The sequence below is a fragment of the Rhipicephalus microplus genome, chromosome 5 (genome assembly GCF_043290135.1).
Source record: "Rhipicephalus microplus isolate Deutch F79 chromosome 5, USDA_Rmic, whole genome shotgun sequence".
In the NCBI taxonomy this organism is placed as follows: Eukaryota; Metazoa; Arthropoda; class Arachnida; order Ixodida; family Ixodidae; genus Rhipicephalus; species Rhipicephalus microplus.
This window is the reverse complement of record NC_134704.1, coordinates 194387392-194405768: the sequence shown is the minus strand read 5'-3', so window position 1 is coordinate 194405768 and position 18377 is coordinate 194387392. Positions and strand designations below refer to the sequence as shown.

At 44.5% G+C, this 18377-nt stretch overlaps 1 protein-coding gene across 2 annotated transcripts; it reads left to right on the top strand.

The window, feature by feature from the left end:
* The first annotated feature begins 1300 nt into the window (after positions 1 to 1300).
* On the top strand, positions 1301 to 16981 carry LOC142818074 (uncharacterized). Of its 2 annotated transcripts, none has more exons than XM_075896328.1 (5): positions 1301 to 1718; positions 6710 to 6764; positions 8918 to 9006; positions 16375 to 16534; positions 16632 to 16981. In XM_075896328.1, exons 1-5 carry the CDS (start codon positions 1572 to 1574, stop codon positions 16892 to 16894), a joined length of 714 nt encoding a protein of 237 aa, XP_075752443.1. In that variant the 5' UTR covers positions 1301 to 1571; the 3' UTR covers positions 16895 to 16981. The 2 variants fall into 2 exon arrangements, with proteins under 2 accessions (XP_075752443.1, XP_075752445.1); XM_075896330.1 differs by having other exon boundaries at positions 1578 to 1718; positions 6702 to 6764.
* The last annotated feature ends 1396 nt before the right edge of the window (positions 16982 to 18377 follow it).

Sequence of the window (18377 nt, the reverse complement as noted above, 5' to 3'; positions counted from 1 at the left end):
AACCACGCTATTGTACGCTCCCTTGAATTTCTGCAGGCCGGTAGGAAGCTTCACAGTGCAGCGCCTGATCTTGTGAAACGGCGCAGCCATGCAGGCAGGGCATTCAATTCCCTCCCTATTTTTTGTATACTACTGTCCTTGTGTACATCGTAGAACACATAACAGTAATGATAGCAAACAGATCATTGATACGGGTAGGCTTGGTGTTTTTATTTAAAATGGAACAACGAGGAAGCTGCTGAAGCTCGTGCCTGTATACAGCTGCTTTATATGGAGATGAAACTTTAACGAAAAAAAAAGTAATGATAAACAGTAGGCTCATAACAAACAACATTTCTCTGAGGGTGCATGGAATATATGTCCCATGCAAGGCTATGCATTGCAGTCCTTACTGCATTAATTATGTACACGTACTGCAGGGCATGCAAGTGTATGCAGACACACGCTGACGAAATGACATTTTTTGCTACATACAAACGTGCACCGCACCAAATAAGACGCACGTGTTTGTATAGTCAGGGAACACTCGTGAATATTGATGAAATCACACAGCTCGCCTACAGTATAAAACAAACACAATTGCGAACAATAAAATTCGACGCTGTTTAAAGAGGCGGACCCAGGTTACGAGGAGAATTATCAGTATGGCATACACACCACGTGTCAAGCTTTTGCAACATCTAAAGAGACTAAATATGGAAAGTTGCCTTTGTAAGTTAACATGACAGTACCAAATGGAGAAGCCACACGAGAGAACAATTCATCGTGGGCTAAAGAATGTGTTTTAAATATTATACACAGCTTTGCAAGATAATATCGACGAGTTTTACTCGTCTAGGTGTGGGAGGTGTAGGCCTGATAAAATGCGATGTTGCTTCAGAGCCTTTCTTTCGTAATATTGCAATTTTATTCAACTCTTTCAAACGCGGCACCGTAAATTTCTACTGGGTGCTCGAACACGGCAAGCAGGTCGCGGGGCAAAATCTTTGTAACATTTTATTACCGAAACAGCAATACTAGCAATGCTTGAGCTGCACTTGCTGTTTTCTAAATTGTAACCTCCTCAATCTCATCACTGTGATCATGAAACAGAGAGGAAAAGTACAGCAGTAGTACGTAGAGAAATATTCAATTTCAAGCCCTTTAGCAATATCATCTAAACAAATTGCCAGTTCACTGTTGAATTCTCGATGGAAACAAACAGCTGATCAGGGACGCAAGCTTGGCTTGGCACTGGCTTGGCCGTTCATACAGAGCCAAAAGCCGCTGCAGGAAACTGGATTGCGGATCGTATTGAGACAAAATATTTTATACATTTTTGTTTTCTTTGTTTTATTTCTCTAATTGCTCTTGTGATTGCGTGGACCGCGCTTCGTGATCTCATGTACCGGCGCACTGTTTTTAAGTTTAGTATGGCGCACGATAATACATGATTGCGTGCTTTAATTTAAAAAGGTTCGCGAGTATGGCAGCAACACTGCAATGTCGGGAAGAGGCACGGGGAAGAGGATAGTAGTAGAACCAGTAGCAGCTGCATGCCCGGGTGGAGCGACTGATGCCCAGATGGAGGAATGTCAACCCGATGCCTTTTGTGTTGGCCGTTCTGGCAGTTCCGCCGACTTTATAGGAAGAGACGACCCCGTCGCTTGTCCTCTTCTCTTTTCCTTCGGGCATCAGTGACAACATTGACGGACGACGTGTTCGACTTCACCGTGCACGTGAGTATAGGTTGGTTTTTCATTCGAGTGAATTCTTGTTCAGATTTGCAACTTGTCGACTTCATCCTGATCACCTGTCACCGGCAATAAGTCACATACGTGTGATATTTAGGTGAAATAAATGATAATGCACATTTTCTGCTCCATTTGCGTGACTTAGCTACACCAGGACATGAGGTAAAGCCTTTGTCGCCTAGCCACTAGCAGGCAAGATCGATCACTCGCATCCTTCAGTTCACGAATCAACGCGCCTGCCTTAGAATTAGTAAGCTGCTCGCAAAGAAATCTTACCGAGGCAATTTTGTTTTCTGTGAACAATGCACCGTAGATTTGTCTTGAATAACAAAAAAAAAACTTGAAAAATAAATGTCGCGACCTTTTAGAAAACGCCGTGTTCAAGAGCTAGACGCGGCATTTTGTAAAAGGCTAATCAAATTCAGTATGTTTTCGTAGTTTCTGCTTGAAATTATTATTGTCTATGAATTTCATGGCCCAATCTTTTGCTTTGGCTGAAAATCTCGGTGGCAAAAACTTTGTTCAGTGTCCCTTTAAGGGCAGGTATCGATGCCATCATTTCAGTCGCAAATCTTTTTGCTAGTCGGTCGGCTGGTTAACAATAAGGGTACTAACTAGAGTTCCATATTTCATCAGCAACACATCGTCATGGCTTCATCAGATGCTGCATTATATACATTCTATCCTCGTTTTTAAATAGGTGTACCGTATGGTCCACTGTTACAGGAAACAAGCGAGCTCATGGACAGTTAGCCATGTGGTGCTAACTGGCAACGAGGCTTGTGAATGGGACGCATGCGCATAGAATCGGGGTGCGCCCAGTTTTGTCTGCCATTTCTTCGCCTGTACGCATGACAGCATTGGAAAGCGCATCCGTATTTTAGCTGCGCAATTTATCAAGCCCAGTGCCTCCTGCTTCAGGGATTTCCTGTGAGCACAAAAATGCATGATTTTAATCGTTGCTGCAGTGTTTTGCAAGTTGTCACCGTAAAGCACATCATATTTTTCGCATAATGCTCACTGCAACTAGCAAGTTTCGATGACTCAAAATGCTGTTCAGGTCTGATGTAGCAAACATTTTAAGCTCGTCCTTGTGACCATGAAATATTGGTTTATTAAATAATGGAAGGCAGAGTTGGTATCAGTTGATTTACAGTGTGAAAATGAGAAGTGCGAAGGACCGTGCCTCGCAAGTAAGCCCCGAGAGCATGAGCAGAGAAGTAGCAGATGAGGATGCTCATGCGCTGCATTTCCAAATCTCACCAGCACTAATGCTTGACGGACTGCTGGCCACGCACTAGCGTGTTCTTTCTGAAACAGGACTTTGGCCCTGTAAGCAAGTTCTTGAAGGGCATAAGTAAAACGTAGAATGGGCCCCCTAAATGCACCCATCCTTGAACCATTGGGCTTATGAATTAGTGCCCTTTTCAAAATACAACTATTCTGAGCTATAAATTGTGACAGAACAGTGCACAAAGTGTAAAAATAGGAAAAAAGTCTTTAAATGTCCCCTTTATACATAGTGTTCTTGTGATGTCACTTCTGGCGTTGTCGCCCTCTCCCGCCATGCCCGTGTAACTCCCTGGGTACCTACGGCAGTTCACGTGCTGCAGTGCGGTTTGTTGGGGGCTCGTCATCTGTTGCTGTGAACGATGTGGAAGCATTGTGGTTTTTTGTTGTCTTACTTTAACGAGCTCATTGGATTAGGAAGGCCTCGCTCGTTCACTCGATACAAGACCAGATAATCAAGATGTGTGACACATATACCAGCCACGGCGTACACCGGCTGCCCGCCACAACCTATGAGGGCCTATTATCTTGCTTTCACTACAAATTGCCTGGCCCAAAAACAAGTGAAAGCTCAAAATCTCTCGAGCCGCAATTTCAAGAGTGGATGTGCGAAGCGCAGCTGCTCCCATCGAAAACTAGTCGTGCAGAGCTAGGCAAGTTTACAAGAGATATAATATTATGAATATAATGTCACGGCCTACGCCACCAAAGTAGCAATGCCCCCCCCCCCTTCCCCCCCAAGTGTTTTAAACAGTGCTGATGTTGAGCTTGAGCCTCTTTGATTGCAATTTGTGGAAATAGTCGAGGAAAATATTATACAAGGCAGATAGAGACTTTGCGTGGTGTATGCCGCGGTAACGCCAGTCATCACTTTATTTTTCGCGTATGCTTTAACACACTTTTCACTTTGTATTTTGCTTTTGTTGTACGCTAATGTACAGTGGAGTCACTGAACATGATAGAGACCGTGTATAGAATTAATTGACTAATTAAAAAAAATCCTGACGCCCAACTTGAACCGATCGGCTATACTTCAAAGTGCACTAATATTGTTTCCCATTCTTTATAGTTTGTTTCAATGCAATACCAAATCTCCGCGATCGCCATCACGATTTTAAACGCCTTCCTCGCCATCATGATTTTAACTGAGGACAAGTTTGTATGTACAGTATCTTGGTAAGCTATATCTGTTTGCAGGTAAATACTTGGCTATGGCACTTACCCATAATGAAGTTGCACCTGAAGATGCAAATATTGCAAAGTTTATTCAAGTAGCTTTTGTTAATCTGCACCAGCCAAATACGCTGGTACTTTTAGGAAAATCGGAATGTGCGTTCTCAATTTCAGGTTATAACTTTCAGCGAAGAAACACCCTAAGCTCTGCTCCCTCTGCGTGGACTACTAAATCAACTTGCCTCACTAGCAGCTCATAATTTCTCAAACTTGCATCGTGAGGCAAAACTAAGCGGGTGCAAGCATGAGGAGACAACATGGCAGTTGTAGGCAATAGATTCGGTTGGTGCCCGGGCATGTTGGTGGCGCATTTCGGAAGTGATGAAAAGGCGCTGCGAGATGCACGTGCACACTTTGTATAGTTGCTGTATTGGACAGCAAACTTTTTTTCTTATCTGAGCAGTTTTACCAAAGGAAGCTTCATCATATGGCGTGATAAATGAAGCGAATCCACAGGTTGAACCACATCATAGCCTCGCTGTGCTTTTGTACTTTTTTTAGCTCGCGAAATTTATTTGTACATATAAGTGACAACTTGCCAGTAATAAGGCAGCACTTGTTTCTTTACCATATGATCATCTCCGGTGTGCTGCTGCCTCAATATTTCAAATTCTAAGCATTTACACCATTGTATGCTAACTTTTCCTTCAAAGTGAGACAAGCCACATGTGTATCGTAGATCGAGAAGCATGCCAGTTTTACGTACTTGCAAGGTAAACATCAGAAATGCACAGTTGATCAAAAATACTAGTTTAATGGTGCATCTACATAGCAGAGCACCTGTGGCACCTCGGGAACAAGATAATGCCACATATGTTACAAGAGATAATTAAAAAAGACAGGGGACGTTCCGTGAACAAATAGAAACAAAAATAAAATGGCACGTGGCAGCGAGCGAAGGCGACAAGGGGGGGGGGGGGAGGGAGCCCGTGGGACTTCAGCGGATGAACGTAAGGTGTGTGTGTTTAATATGTGGAAGAAAAAAAAATTCAAAATTTTGGCGACTGAAATGAGGGTGACTTAGTGAGTGCGCTCATGACGAGAGTAAACACGGTTATTATTTTTTTTTTTTTTCAAATCTCTTTTGAAAGCCACAAAAAATCTGTATGTGGTGCAGCCTAACAGAAGGTCCGTGAAGGCAAATTATGAATTCGTCGTTGTACAAAGGCCTTTTTTTTTTTTTCATGCGCACCATCCCCGCTGCGGTGGTCTAGTGGCTAAGGTACTCGGCTGCTGACCCGCAGGGCGCGGGCTCGAATCCCGGCTGCGGCGGCTGCATTTCCGAAGGAGGCGGGAATGTTGTAGGCCCGTGTGCTCAGATTTAGGTGCACGTTAAAGAACCCCAGGTGGTCTAAATTTCCGGAGCCCTCCACTACGGCGTCTATCATAATCATATAGTGGTTTTGGGATGTTAAACCCCACATATCAATCAATCAATCATTCGCACCATAAATATGCTCAAAATTTAATTTCATATGTTGTTTTCATCCTCGCTGTATTCCGTGCTGTTTATGATGTAAAAAAAAAAGTAGCACGCTGAAGTGGTGCTGCTTTTGGGCAACAGTTGAAAATGGCGGGGTGCATGAATGCGGAATACTGCCGCTTGCACTCAAATCACTCTTGTGGTCACCTCCCACTGTTTGCAGCATGTGTTGTGTATACACAGCTGCATATTTCCTAGCTAGAAAAATTTGATTTTAGGTGTTTCACGCCATTTCCCATGTAACTATTCCACAATTGCACACACTGATCAGCAGGCTTTCAATTGCGCTGAAGGACACAGGTGCCATAAAATTCATAGTCGATTCTTTCAAGAAACCGTATGTAAAGGCTGAAGCTTCATGTGTACATACACACACACATACCATATTGTTTTTTGTACTTTATAAAAGCTGCGAAGGTCTCATGTGCCTCCAAGCGTAACCTGTCTTATTTATTCTCCATCACCGCAAAAGTTTTGTGAGTTTCAAATAAAAGTACTTTGCGCATGGCCACTTTTCGGTAATTTTTTGGTGTAGGTGTTATTTGAGCAGCCTACAGTGTTTACCTTATAAGCCTGTATGCATATGTTGCATTATAAGGATGCAGAATGTGTGTAGCTGTACAATATAGATGAAGTGTAAAAATTAAGTGTGTCTATTGTAGTGTTCTTGCAACCAATCTTACCCCCGTATTCTAGAACGTCCCTCCACTCAACGCTTCACCTTCACTTGAGATGGCTGATGGGAGCGGCGTCTTTAAGCAGAGAAAATTGCTGCATGTCAGCAATAATCTGCTGTGATTCTCGAGTAGCGCAGCGTCGCTTTCAAACGAGCAGCGGCACAGTGCTCAACTCTGTCAAGTGAAGGGTGAAAGTCGAGTCGGGGAGCGTTTATGAATATGGGGGTTAGTTTTGTTGTCTTGTTAGCCTGCCATTAACACTGGATTGATGCTACTTTGCTCTAGCTGTACAGTGCTCTCCAATGCTCAAGGAAGCACCGCACGGGGAAGGCTCGGAGCAAACCATGCGTGAGTTTCCTTTCATTGTTACACTATGCACGTATTAAGTGATAGACTTTAATGTATGCTATTTGTATTGTGCAAGTTTTTGGGGACATACAACTTCCAACACTTATATGTTCTGACGAAAATCACGCAAGAATGAGAGAAGCTTGTGCAAAAATTATGCAAGAGTGTAAGAAGCTTTTGCAGAAGTCTGTGAAATGAAGTTTTGAAATTTTGTGCCAATGTGTCATTGTACAGTGGTCAACAGTCTTGCTCAGCATGCTTGACTGCAGGGCTCCCGGCTGCACAGGCGCATCTACGGAGTGCCTGATGCATGATGGGCCAAATGTCAGCCTGCACACTGGTGCCTCTTATCCCCGTTTGTCTGTTACATCAGTGTCTCTTGTAAAGGGGATCAACTGTGCTACCTTTTTTTTTTTCGAATGTAATGAGTTTTTTTCCAGATTATTGTTGTTTTAAGGTAGAGCCTCACATTTCTATCAAATACTGAAGATTCTATTTTTCCTTCTAGATGCTATGAAGTCACTCCTTGTGTTACAATAGAGTGAACACTGTTATGAGAAAAGCTACTTTATGGAGTTAACTCACTCCATATTGACTTAACAAACAGAATTGGTGAAAACTACACTCCATTCCAGCTGCATTAGGAATAATATTCATTTGCATACTTCTGTTTCTTTTGTTTGTTTGTTGGCTGGAGGTTTGGAGTATAGGGTGGCCAGAGGGCACCGTGTAGTCTTTTTTCATCTTCCCAATTTTGTGAACATCAATTGATAGCCGTATGGGAAGCAGCCAGCATGCTGAAACAGCGGTGCAAGCATGCAAGATGTTCACCATTGCATGCAGTCAGTTGCTGTGAGCAACCTACTGCATACAATTAACTGCGTGTGGTGAACTAACGCTGCACTATGTGTGCCTCCTGGAAAGCTGCAATGGTAAAGTGCCACAATCGTATAGTAACATGGATAACATCGCAATTTGTTTGTTGAATAATTTTGCAACAGAATCAATGGAGTTTTGGATAAATTTGTGTATCTGCCTGGTTCATCAAAGCTACAGAGTCAAATGCGGTATATACTGGCGTATTATGTGTACTTTTTTTGTCAATCCGGTCATGTGCGAAGCTAGTAGGAATCGCTGGCCTAAAAGCTCAACTGGGAATATATGTTGCAGGCGCTGTCACAGCTGTCTCAAAGCGGATTGTCATTTGTTTGCTAAGCCTGTTCAAATGCCCCCATTTTCTTGAAGTTCTTCCGAACAGTGCTCACAAAAACCAGTTCGCACGACAGGGTTATACCAGAGAACATAAGTACTCTCCAATAATTGTCGGGAACCCAACGTAAAGTAAGATGCAGACAAGGAAGCACGATGCCAACACAGTGCTGTGTGTGTCGCCCTTCATGTGTGTGTGTGTCCATTCCTTGTCCCAGTCTTCTATTGCGTTGTGTTCCCTCCGATATCTAACCAACACACCCAAGCTTCTATGCTAAGTCTTATTCAACGCACTCTTCTGCTGGCTCCCATACTGAATATTGCATGTCGAAGAACTCCACGCTGATGTGCTTAGCGGTAGCACGGTTTCAGTTTTCTTCGGTAAGCTTTATAACAGCAATCTGCCTCATATATAATTATTGTAGCCTATCACAAGGAACGGTAAAAACGCAATGGCCAGATGGCGAAACGGAAAAAAAAAAAATGAGTGCGAAAACCTGCCTCATCTTGTTGATGTGACAGGTCCTTGCACGCGTTCAACATCTGTGCTGTGTCTCGGGAATACATTCTTGCCGTGGAAAAGGTGGGAAGATAGGAGGCAAACCTTTAGGCATTTCGGACTACACATAAACAGGTTTCAGTTTTCAAGTTCAATATTCTAGGGAAAGCATAAAAGTTCATGGAAGAAGGGACCTTGCACCCAGTCCATTTTGTGTAAGACTGCACTCGCCTGCTCGACAAGAGATGTTTCTGACCAGAGCATCATGAAGTCAAATATGTCTGTGTGTGTGCTGGCAAGGTGGCTCGGGCTGGTTGGGGAAGGCAAAGTATGCGAGCAAAAAGTTTCTTGTAGTAAAGCAGGCTGGCTAATTATACTGGTGAGCAAATTATGTGAGGATGCAAATTGTGCGAGTAAATATGGTATGTACTCTTGTATGTTTCAGCTCTATTGCTACGGATCCTGCGGATCCAACTTGGCATCCGGCAGCAACAAAGAGAGGTTCTGCAGGAGGTGCGACAGCTGAAGCACAAGGTACGGCTCTTGTCCGTGCCTCAGCACGCCCAGCCAGCAAAGCGCCCCTCTGACCTTCCCCGGCTGCCTGCTGGTACAATTGGAGAAGTGGAGGCAGCACAGGCAGCTGTGCAGAGTAAAGCTGTGGCTGCGGCTTTGGTGTATATTTCTTGATTTTTAATATGCCTATGTAACATGCAGAAATTTAGTACTGCTTTAAGATACTGTGTTTCGGGAAACAAACTAGTCAGGTTATCTCATGAGCCACTGTACTACAGTCGAATATGAATAATTCGTACTCAAAGAGGCCAGAAAATTTGTTCAAATTAAAAGAAGTTCAAAATAATGAAAGTTACCGTAATTACTTGAATCTAACACGCACCTTTTTTCCGGTTAAGAGAGTTCATAAATCGCATGTGCGTTAGAATCGAGTACGAAAAAAAAAATGAATATGGTCATTCTATTGCCATCGCCACTTACAAAATGGCCGCCCCCTACGTGCGTCGGCATGGCGCGTCGGTCATTTATGCCTATGTGTTTCCCATGCGCAGCACTTCATACGTGTGCTGAGGAGTTCGTCGTCATCTTGTAGTGCATTAGCATCGACGGCATGGTAGGGCCGACTCCAAAAACTCGACGAGTGCACCACAATGCTGCTTCTAAAAGAAAAGTCATCGCATGTGCCGGAACGGACAGAAATCGGGCTGCATCGCTGTCATTCGGAGTTCCTGAAACGTGCGTGCGGGACTGGCAGAAACAAAAGCAGATTATTGTCGACAGCAAAGATTCACGCAAAGGCTTCAGTGGACCACAGCAGGGTCGGTTTCCAGAAATTGAAGAGCTGCTCGGCGAGTATGTGATTAAGCAGTGAGCGGCACAGCGGCCCGTGACGACAGAACTGCTCCAAGTGCAGGCTATGCAGTTAGCCTTAGAAAAAGGGCTAATGCAGAGCCATTTTAAAGCGAGCAGGTGCTGGCTAACGAACTTTATGAAGAGAAAAGGCTTTTCCCTCCGAAGGCGAACGGGAATATGCCGGAAGTTGCCGGAGGAGTACGAAGAAAAGCTTCAGAGTCTTCAGAGGTTCCTCCTAAACTTGCGGCACAACAACGGCTACCTGCTTGGGCAAATCGGGAATGCCGATCACACGCCTCTTTACTTCGACATGCCTGGCACCACAACCGTCTAGGAGAAGGGGGCGAAGCAAGTTTGTGTACTGACATCGGGCCACGGTAAAACTAGAGTGACAGCAATGCTTTGTTGCACGTCAGATAGGCATAAGCTTCCCCCGTACTTCATATTTAAACGGAAGACGCTCTCAAAAAGAGTCGTTTTCGCGAGTGGTGTGATCAAGCGGGCCAACGAGAAAAAAGGGGGTGCGCGTTGCAACCGATGTCTTATTTTTTTTTTTTGTCGTGGAAACCGGGCGCGCGTTACAAACAAGGGCGCGGTAGAATAGAGTAAATACGGTAAACGAGCGGAGGGCTCACCATGCAGTGATGCATGTGCATGGAGAAGTTTTATTCACAAATTACAGGACATCCGTGATTAATTAAAGTAGTCAATACATGTCTGTACACGTTGGCCTTGCAACGAGTCAACAAGTTTTGCGTGCAGTTTGCAAAGCATTTGTACTTCGGCTTCAGTATTTTCCTGGCAAAAGAAGTTGAGCGCGGCAATGTCCAGTGCTGACACTCTTCGAAGACAACTGTGTTTCCACTGTTACCATCTGCGCTGCAGCCGGAGCGTGGCTAGCACATGATGAGAATGGAGGAGTGTCTCCACCTGGAGAAAAGCAGATCGGCATTCGAGAGAGAAACACTCCGCGGCAGCTTTTTTTTTCTCTCTCTCTCTCTTCATGCGCGGTGTTGAAAGGAGAAGAGTCTCTACATAGCAGGAACGAAAAACAGGGGAGCGTGACACCGGCGCGTTGCAGATCGGCATGAGAGAGCCAACTCTCTGCGACAGCTTTTTTTCCCCTCTTTCTCTTCATGCGCAGTGTTAAGAGGAGAAGGGTCTCTACGTGGCAGGGACAGAAAAAGCCGAAGCGGGGCACAGGAATGTCGCAGATTGGCATTTGGCAAACATTCCACCGCAGTCTTTTCTTTCCTTTTCTTCATTTTCTTCTTCAAGCACAGCGATGAGGTGTCTAAAGTGCCACCGCAGGATTGGGCGGGGTGCTGAGAGCATTTTCGGAGCGCGGTATAGCTTTGATAGGACCACAGCGTCAGTTCGAATTAAGTGTGTTGGAATTAATGAGATTCGACTGTATTTACTATAGTCTGTGAAGTCCGAGTGAACTGTCCTAAGCTAGCAGACGATGTAGGCGGCATCGTGTGTTTGATGGGCAGTGACTAGCAATAGCCTGCTTAAAACAGACATTCAGTAATTTTGTTTATTTATCACCCTATTTCGTGTCCGCTGCGGCTCTCTCTACTTTGAGCTACAGTTCACCCTGCCTTGTGTTAGCCGATTTCTTACTTTTTTAAAAATCTAACATGCACCCAATTTCGCAATGTGAAGAAAAATGCACCTTTGTTTATTGTGATGAGATTTCTATAGCGACATGCCTCTTTGTTGGCTATCACAGAAAAAGATAAACAGCAAATGGTGCCACCATCTAGTGCGACCTTTATTTTTCTATCAGTTTCATCTATGACCAAGATTTGGTCGCTCTAAGGTTGCCTCTTAGTACGCCTTGATCATGTTCATTTATCTTGTTGTGCTCTGCTTACAATGCATTGATTAAAAACATGTTCAAGCTTCTTTTTGAATTCCACATATTTTATCGTTTTTCACCTGTAGAAGCTACTCCTGGTCAACATTCAGGCAAAGACATTGTAACCTCGAAGAAACGTGGTACAAAGTAATTATACTATTTCATAGCTAGAATCAATATTTATTAAGGGTTATAACAGTGTTGTATTTGATTTCATAACAGCGAAACTGCATTCAGAGAAGGACTCTGAAAGGTTCTCACACTGAGTGTGAGAGGGCTGATGTGGAAACCATATTAGGTCAAGTGAGTTGAAGTTAGCGTAAAAAAACAATGAAATGTGATGCCCAAAAATTCAAGTTGTTGTTTTCAGTGTCCTCTTCTTGCAGAATTTTATCATGAAAACATTTCGATGTGCTGTAGCGTTTACCCCATCTATGCTTCTTGCATTTTTTTACAGCGCAAGCACCTCCTGCAGATTGGGGGACGTGGCCTCCGAAAAATTGGTGTGAATGCCATGAAGGCTGTATTGGCACATGACGTGCAAGTGCTGTACAGCCTTCATGGCAGAAAAGGGAAAAGGGCCTTTGTGAACCTGAGGCTCTGTAGATTAGTGACAGGTTAGACTTGTTCATTGTTTTATGTGTGTGTACGCTTGTGTATTCTCTGTACTGCAGTGCTTCATGTGTACTATGGTATTTCTGTTCTTGTATGCAGATGTCATCTGCCAAAAAGCTGGGTGCGACCAGGCGGAGGACCTCAACTTTATTAAGAGTTGGCTGCCAGGGTCTGGTGATCGCTGTGGGGGCAGGAAGCGCTTCAGAGAAGAATTTGTTGTGGAGCAGCCCGATGATCCCCACTCTCAGAGTGCAGATTATCGGCTGCTCGCGGCAGCTGGCTTCCTGCCCAGCCACAGCAGCCAGGGCCTTGACAGCACCACTGTCACTGTGCCCCCAACGCAACCTGACCTGCAGTAGAGCGGGCCTTTTTTAGTTGTGTATATATATTTTTCAATGTATACATTTTTTGTTGTACCAAATAAATAAAAAAAAACAAAGAATAAATAGTCTGCAGACTGTCGGTGGTGCACTGTTCGGCTAGCTTATGCTGATTCGGAAGCACCATCACCATGTTTTAGTTACAAAAAAATGCTCTAAACTATGAATACTCTCGATTACCATGTGGGGGACATATGTGGGGATTGCAAGTGGGGGACATACGCTTTCAACATTTACTTCCTATTGACTTTTTTCGATCTGCTGTACCAAATACCAGTACCAAATAAAGCACTCGCTATTGCAAAAGATAAATTGGTAAAAAAATAAACTACACTTTTAGTGTTAGCAAAGGGAATGAGGTATAAAAGATGAAATAGATCGAGTAACTACTTTCAGTTCTCAGCATTCAATTTTCTGTTGCCCCAAGTATACAGGGCTGCAAAGCTACAAGAGCGGGTCATCGAGGCATATTGTTTAAATCTTCCGGTAAGAAAAATTCCCTACTAATAATGGTTACATAATGGCAAGCCAATCAGTAGCCAATATTCGTCGTGCAGGAAACATTGGTGTAATAACGGCATTTGATGGGCTGCAATGTGGCCCTGGATTGGTCCAATGTCGGTCGCACATCCGTAGCCAATATTCGTCGTGCAGCAAACATTGGCGTAAAAATGGCATGTGATTTGCTGAAATATGGCCCAATGTTGGCCGAACATTGGCAGCTTTGTCGGCAATACGATGGGCCTTCGTCGGCCCAATGTTGGTTGCATACTGGCTAAAACATCGGCAAAACGTCGGCCCATCATTGGCTTGAACGTCGGCCCGACATTGGAAGAAGTTGCACTTCCGACGTCGGCCCGACGTCGGTGCCGATGTTAGCCGATGTTGGTCCAAGATTGGTCCAACGGCGGCGTGCTGCCTGGGTAGAATCGAGTACGAAAAAAAAATGAATATGGTCATTCTATTGCCATCGCCACTTACAAAATGGCCGCCCCCTACGTGCGTCGGCATGGCGCGTCGGTCATTTATGCCTATGTGTTTCCCATGCGCAGCACTTCATACGTGTGCTGAGGAGTTCGTCGTCATCTTGATGCACTTAGCATCGACGGCATGGTAGGGCCGACTCCAAAAACTCGACGAGTGCACCACAATGCTGCTTCTAAAAGAAAAGTCGTCGCGTGTGCCGGAACGGACAGAAATCGGGCCGCATCGCGGTCATTCGGAGTTCCCGAGACGTGCGTGCGGGACTGGTGGAAACAAAAGCAGAATATTGTCGACAGCAAAGATTCACGCAAAGGCTTCAGTGGACCACAGCAGGGTCGGTTTCCAGAAATTGAAGAGCTGCTCGGCGAGTATGTGATTAAGCAGTGAGCGGCACAGCGGCCCGTGACGACAGAACTGCTCCAAGTGCAGGCTATGCAGTTAGCCTTAGAAAAAGTGCTAATGCAGAGCCATTTTAAAGCGAGCAGGTGCTGGCTAACGAACTTTATGAAGAGAAAAGGCTTTTCCCTCCGAAGGCGAACGGGCATATGCCGGAAGTTGCCGGAGGAGTACGAAGAAAAGCTTCAGAGTCTTCAGAGGTTCCTCCTAAACTTGCGGCACAACAACGGCTACCTGCTTGGGCAAATCGGGAATGCCGATCACACGCCTCTTTACTTCGACATGCCTGGCACCACAACCGTCTAGGAGAAGGGGGCGAAGCAAGTTTGTGTACTGACATCGGGCCACGGTAAAACTAGAGTGACAGCAATGCTTTGTTGCACGTCAGATAGGCATAAGCTTCCCCCGTACTTCATATTTAAACGGAAGACGCTCTCAAAAAGAGTCGTTTTCGCCAGTGGTGTGATCAAGCGGGCCAACGAGAAAAAAGGGGGTGCGCGTTGCAACCGATGTCTTAGGTTTTTTTTTTTTTTTTTTGTCGTGGAAACCGGGCGCGCGTTACAATCAAGGGCGCGGTAGAATAGAGTAAATACGGTAAACGAGCGGAGGGCTCACCATGCAGTGATGCATGTGCATGAAGAAGTTTTATTCACAAATTACAGGACATCCGTGATTAATTAAAGTAGTCAATACATGTCTGTACACGTTGGCCTTGCAACGAGTCAACAAGTTTTGCGTGCAGTTTGCAAAGCATTTGTACTTCGGCTTCAGTATTCTCCTGGCAAAAGAAGTTGAGCGCGGCAATGTCCAGTGCTGACACTCTTGGAAGACAACTGTGTTTCCACTGTTACCATCTGCGCTGCAGCCGGAGCGTGGCTAGCACATGATGAGAATGGAGGAGTGTCTCCACCTGGAGAAAAGCAGATCGGCATTCGAGAGAGAAACACTCCGCGGCAGCTTTCTTTTTTCTCTCTCTCTTCATGCGCGGTGTTGAAAGGAGAAGAGTCTCTACATAGCAGGAACGAAAAACAGGGGAGCGTGACACCGGCGCGTTGCAGATCGGCATGAGAGAGCCAACTCTCTGCGACAGCTTTTTTTCCCCTCTTTCTCTTCATGCGCAGTGTTAAGAGGAGAAGGGTCTCTATGTGGCAGGGACAGAAAAAGCCGAAGCGGGGCACAGGAATGTCGCAGATTGGCATTTGGCAAACATTCCACCGCAGTCTTTTCTTTCCTTTTCTTCATTTTCTTCTTCAAGCACAGCGACGAGGTGTCTGAAGTGCCACCGCAGGATTGGGCGGGGTGCTGAGAGCATTTTCGGAGCGCGGTATAGCTTTGATAGGACCACAGCGTCAGTTCGAATTAAGTGTGTTGGAATTAATGAGATTCGACTGTATTTACTATAGTCTGTGAAGTCCGAGTGAACTGTCCTAAGCTAGCAGACGATGTAGGCGGCATCGTGTGTTTGATGGGCAGTGACTAGCAATAGCCTGCTTAAAACAGACATTCAGTAATTTTGTTCATTTATCACCCTATTTCGTGTCCGCTGCGGCTCTGTCTACTTTGAGCTACAGTTCACCCTGCCTTGTGTTAGCCGATTTTTTACTTTTTTAAAAATCTAACATGCACCCAATTTCGCAGTGTGTAGAAAAATGCACCTTTGTTTATTGTGATGAGATTTCTATAGCGACATGCCTCTTTGTTGGCTATCACAGAAAAAGATAAACAGCAAATGGTGCGACCATCTTGTGCGACCTTTATTTTTCTATCAGTTTCATCTATGACCAAGATTTGGTCGCTCTAAGGTTGCCTCTTAGTACGCCTTGATCATGTTCATTTATCTTGTTGTGCTCTGCTTACAATGCATTGATTAAAAACATGTCCAAGCTTCTTTTTGAATTCCACATATTTTATCGTTTTTCACCTGTAGAAGCTACTCCTGGTCAACATTCAAGCAAAGACATTGTAACCTCGAAGAAACGTGGTGCAAAGTAATTGTACTATTTCATAGCTAGAATCAATATTTATTAAGGGTTATAACAGTGTTGTATTTGATTTCATAACAGCGAAACTGCATTCAGAGAAGGACTCTGAAAGGTTCTCACACTGAGTGTGAGAGGGCTGATGTGGAAACCATTTTAGGTCAAGTGAGTTGAAGTTAGCGTAAAAAAACAATGAAATGTGATGCCCAAAAATTCAAGTTGTTGTTTTCAGTGTCCTCTTCTTGCAGAATTTTATCATGAAAACATTTCGATGTGCTGTAGCGTTTACCCCATCTATGCTTCTTGCATTTTTTTACAGTGCAAGCACCTCCTGCAGATTGGGGGACGTGGCCTCCGAAAAATTGGTGTGAATGCCATGAAGGCTGTATTGGCACATGACGTGCAAGTGCTGTACAGCCTTCATGGCAGAAAAGGGAAAAGGGCCTTTGTGAACCTGAGGCTCTGTAGATTAGTGACAGGTTAGACTTGTTCATTGTTTTATGTGTGTGTACCCTTGTGTATTCTCTGTACTGCAGTGCTTCATGTGTACTATGGTATTTCTGTTCTTGTATGCAGATGTCATCTGCCAAAAAGCTGGGTGCGACCAGGCGGAGGCCCTCAACTTCATTAAGAGGTGGCTGCCAGGGTCTGGTGATCGCTGTGGGGGCAGGAAGCGGCGCTTCAGAGAAGAATTTGTTGTGGAGCAGCCCGATGATCCCCACTCTCAGAGTGCAGATTATCGGCTGCTCGCGGCAGCTGGCTTCCTGCCCAGCCACAGCAGCCAGGGCCTTGACAGCACCATTGTCACTGTGCCCCCAACGCAACCTGACCTGCAGTAGAGCGGGCCTTTTTTAGTTGTGTATATATATTTTTCAATGTATACATTTTTTGTTGTACCAAATAAATAAAAAAAAACAAAGAATAAATAGTCTGCAGGCTGTCGGTGGTGCACTGTTCGGCTAGCTTATGCTGATTCGGAAGCACCATCACCATGTTTTAGTTACAAAAAAAATGCTCTAAACTATGAATACTGTCGATTACCATGTGGGGGACATATGTGGGGATTGCAAGTGGGGGACATACGCTTTCAACATTTACTTCCTAACGACTTTTTTCGATCTGCTGTACCAAATACCAGTACCAAATAAAGCACTCGCTATTGCAAAAGATAAATTGGTAAAAAAATAAACTACACTTCTAGTGTTAGCAAAGGGAATGAGGTATAAAAGATGAAATAGATCAAGTAACTGCTTTCAGTTCTCAGCATTCAATTTTCTGTTGCCCCAGGTATACAGGGCTACAAAGCTACAAGAGCGGGTCATCGAGGCATATTGTTTAAATCTTCCGGTAAGAAAAATTCCCTACTAATAATGGTTACATAATGGCAAGCCAATCAGTAGCCAATATTCGTCGTGCAGCAAACATCGGCGTAAAAATGGCATGTGATTGTCTGAAATATGGCCCAATGTTGGCCGAACATTGGCGGCTTTGTCGGCAATACGATGGGCCTTCGTCGGCCCAATGTTGGTTGCATACTGGCTAAAACATCGGCAAAACGTCGGCCCATCATTGGCTTGAACGTCGGCCCGACATTGGAAGAAGTTGCACTTCCGACGTCGGCCCGACGTCGGTGCCGATGTTAGCCGATGTTGGTCCGAGATTGGTCCAATGGCGGCGTGCTGCCTGGGTTGTAGTGGCCTATTGGTTAGGGTATTCTAGCTTAGCAAGAAAACTTGGTATAAACGCTGAAATTTGAGCTTTCCAGTATATTTCAAGCTTTTTGGTAGGTGCATGATTCAAGAGAGAAGCACTTTTTCACCACCACCATGATGTACACTCAAACATGGCACTTGCATTCGTACACTATTATGCACAGATGCTTGTAAACGTAAAAGTGAATAGTGGTAAAGCTGAAAGTGGGGAAGCTGGAGGGTTTTATTATATGATACATCATAATGAGGTTCTGATTGTTTACAGTATTTTTTAGATGCTTAGTTGATTGTTGTGCATCTCTTACATGCAGAATGTTGAAGGGAAAGCACACTACGTCTTCTACGATGAACTGGGTGCTGACGATGCAGTTCACTCTTCATCGCAACATGAAAACAGCTGTTCCGGGCTCACGACCTCACTCGAAGGATTGCAGCAGCGGCGGACGCTACTCATGGGGTGCACCAAATATCTTGTACATTTTAGGAACATTCCTCTGATGGGAAAGGCTTCATCTTAAGCTATGTGTCCTATATACCTATTTATTTTTCCAATATGAGTATCATTTTGCCATCAGATGAACAGCAGTGCATGTAGAAAACTGTGTACAAT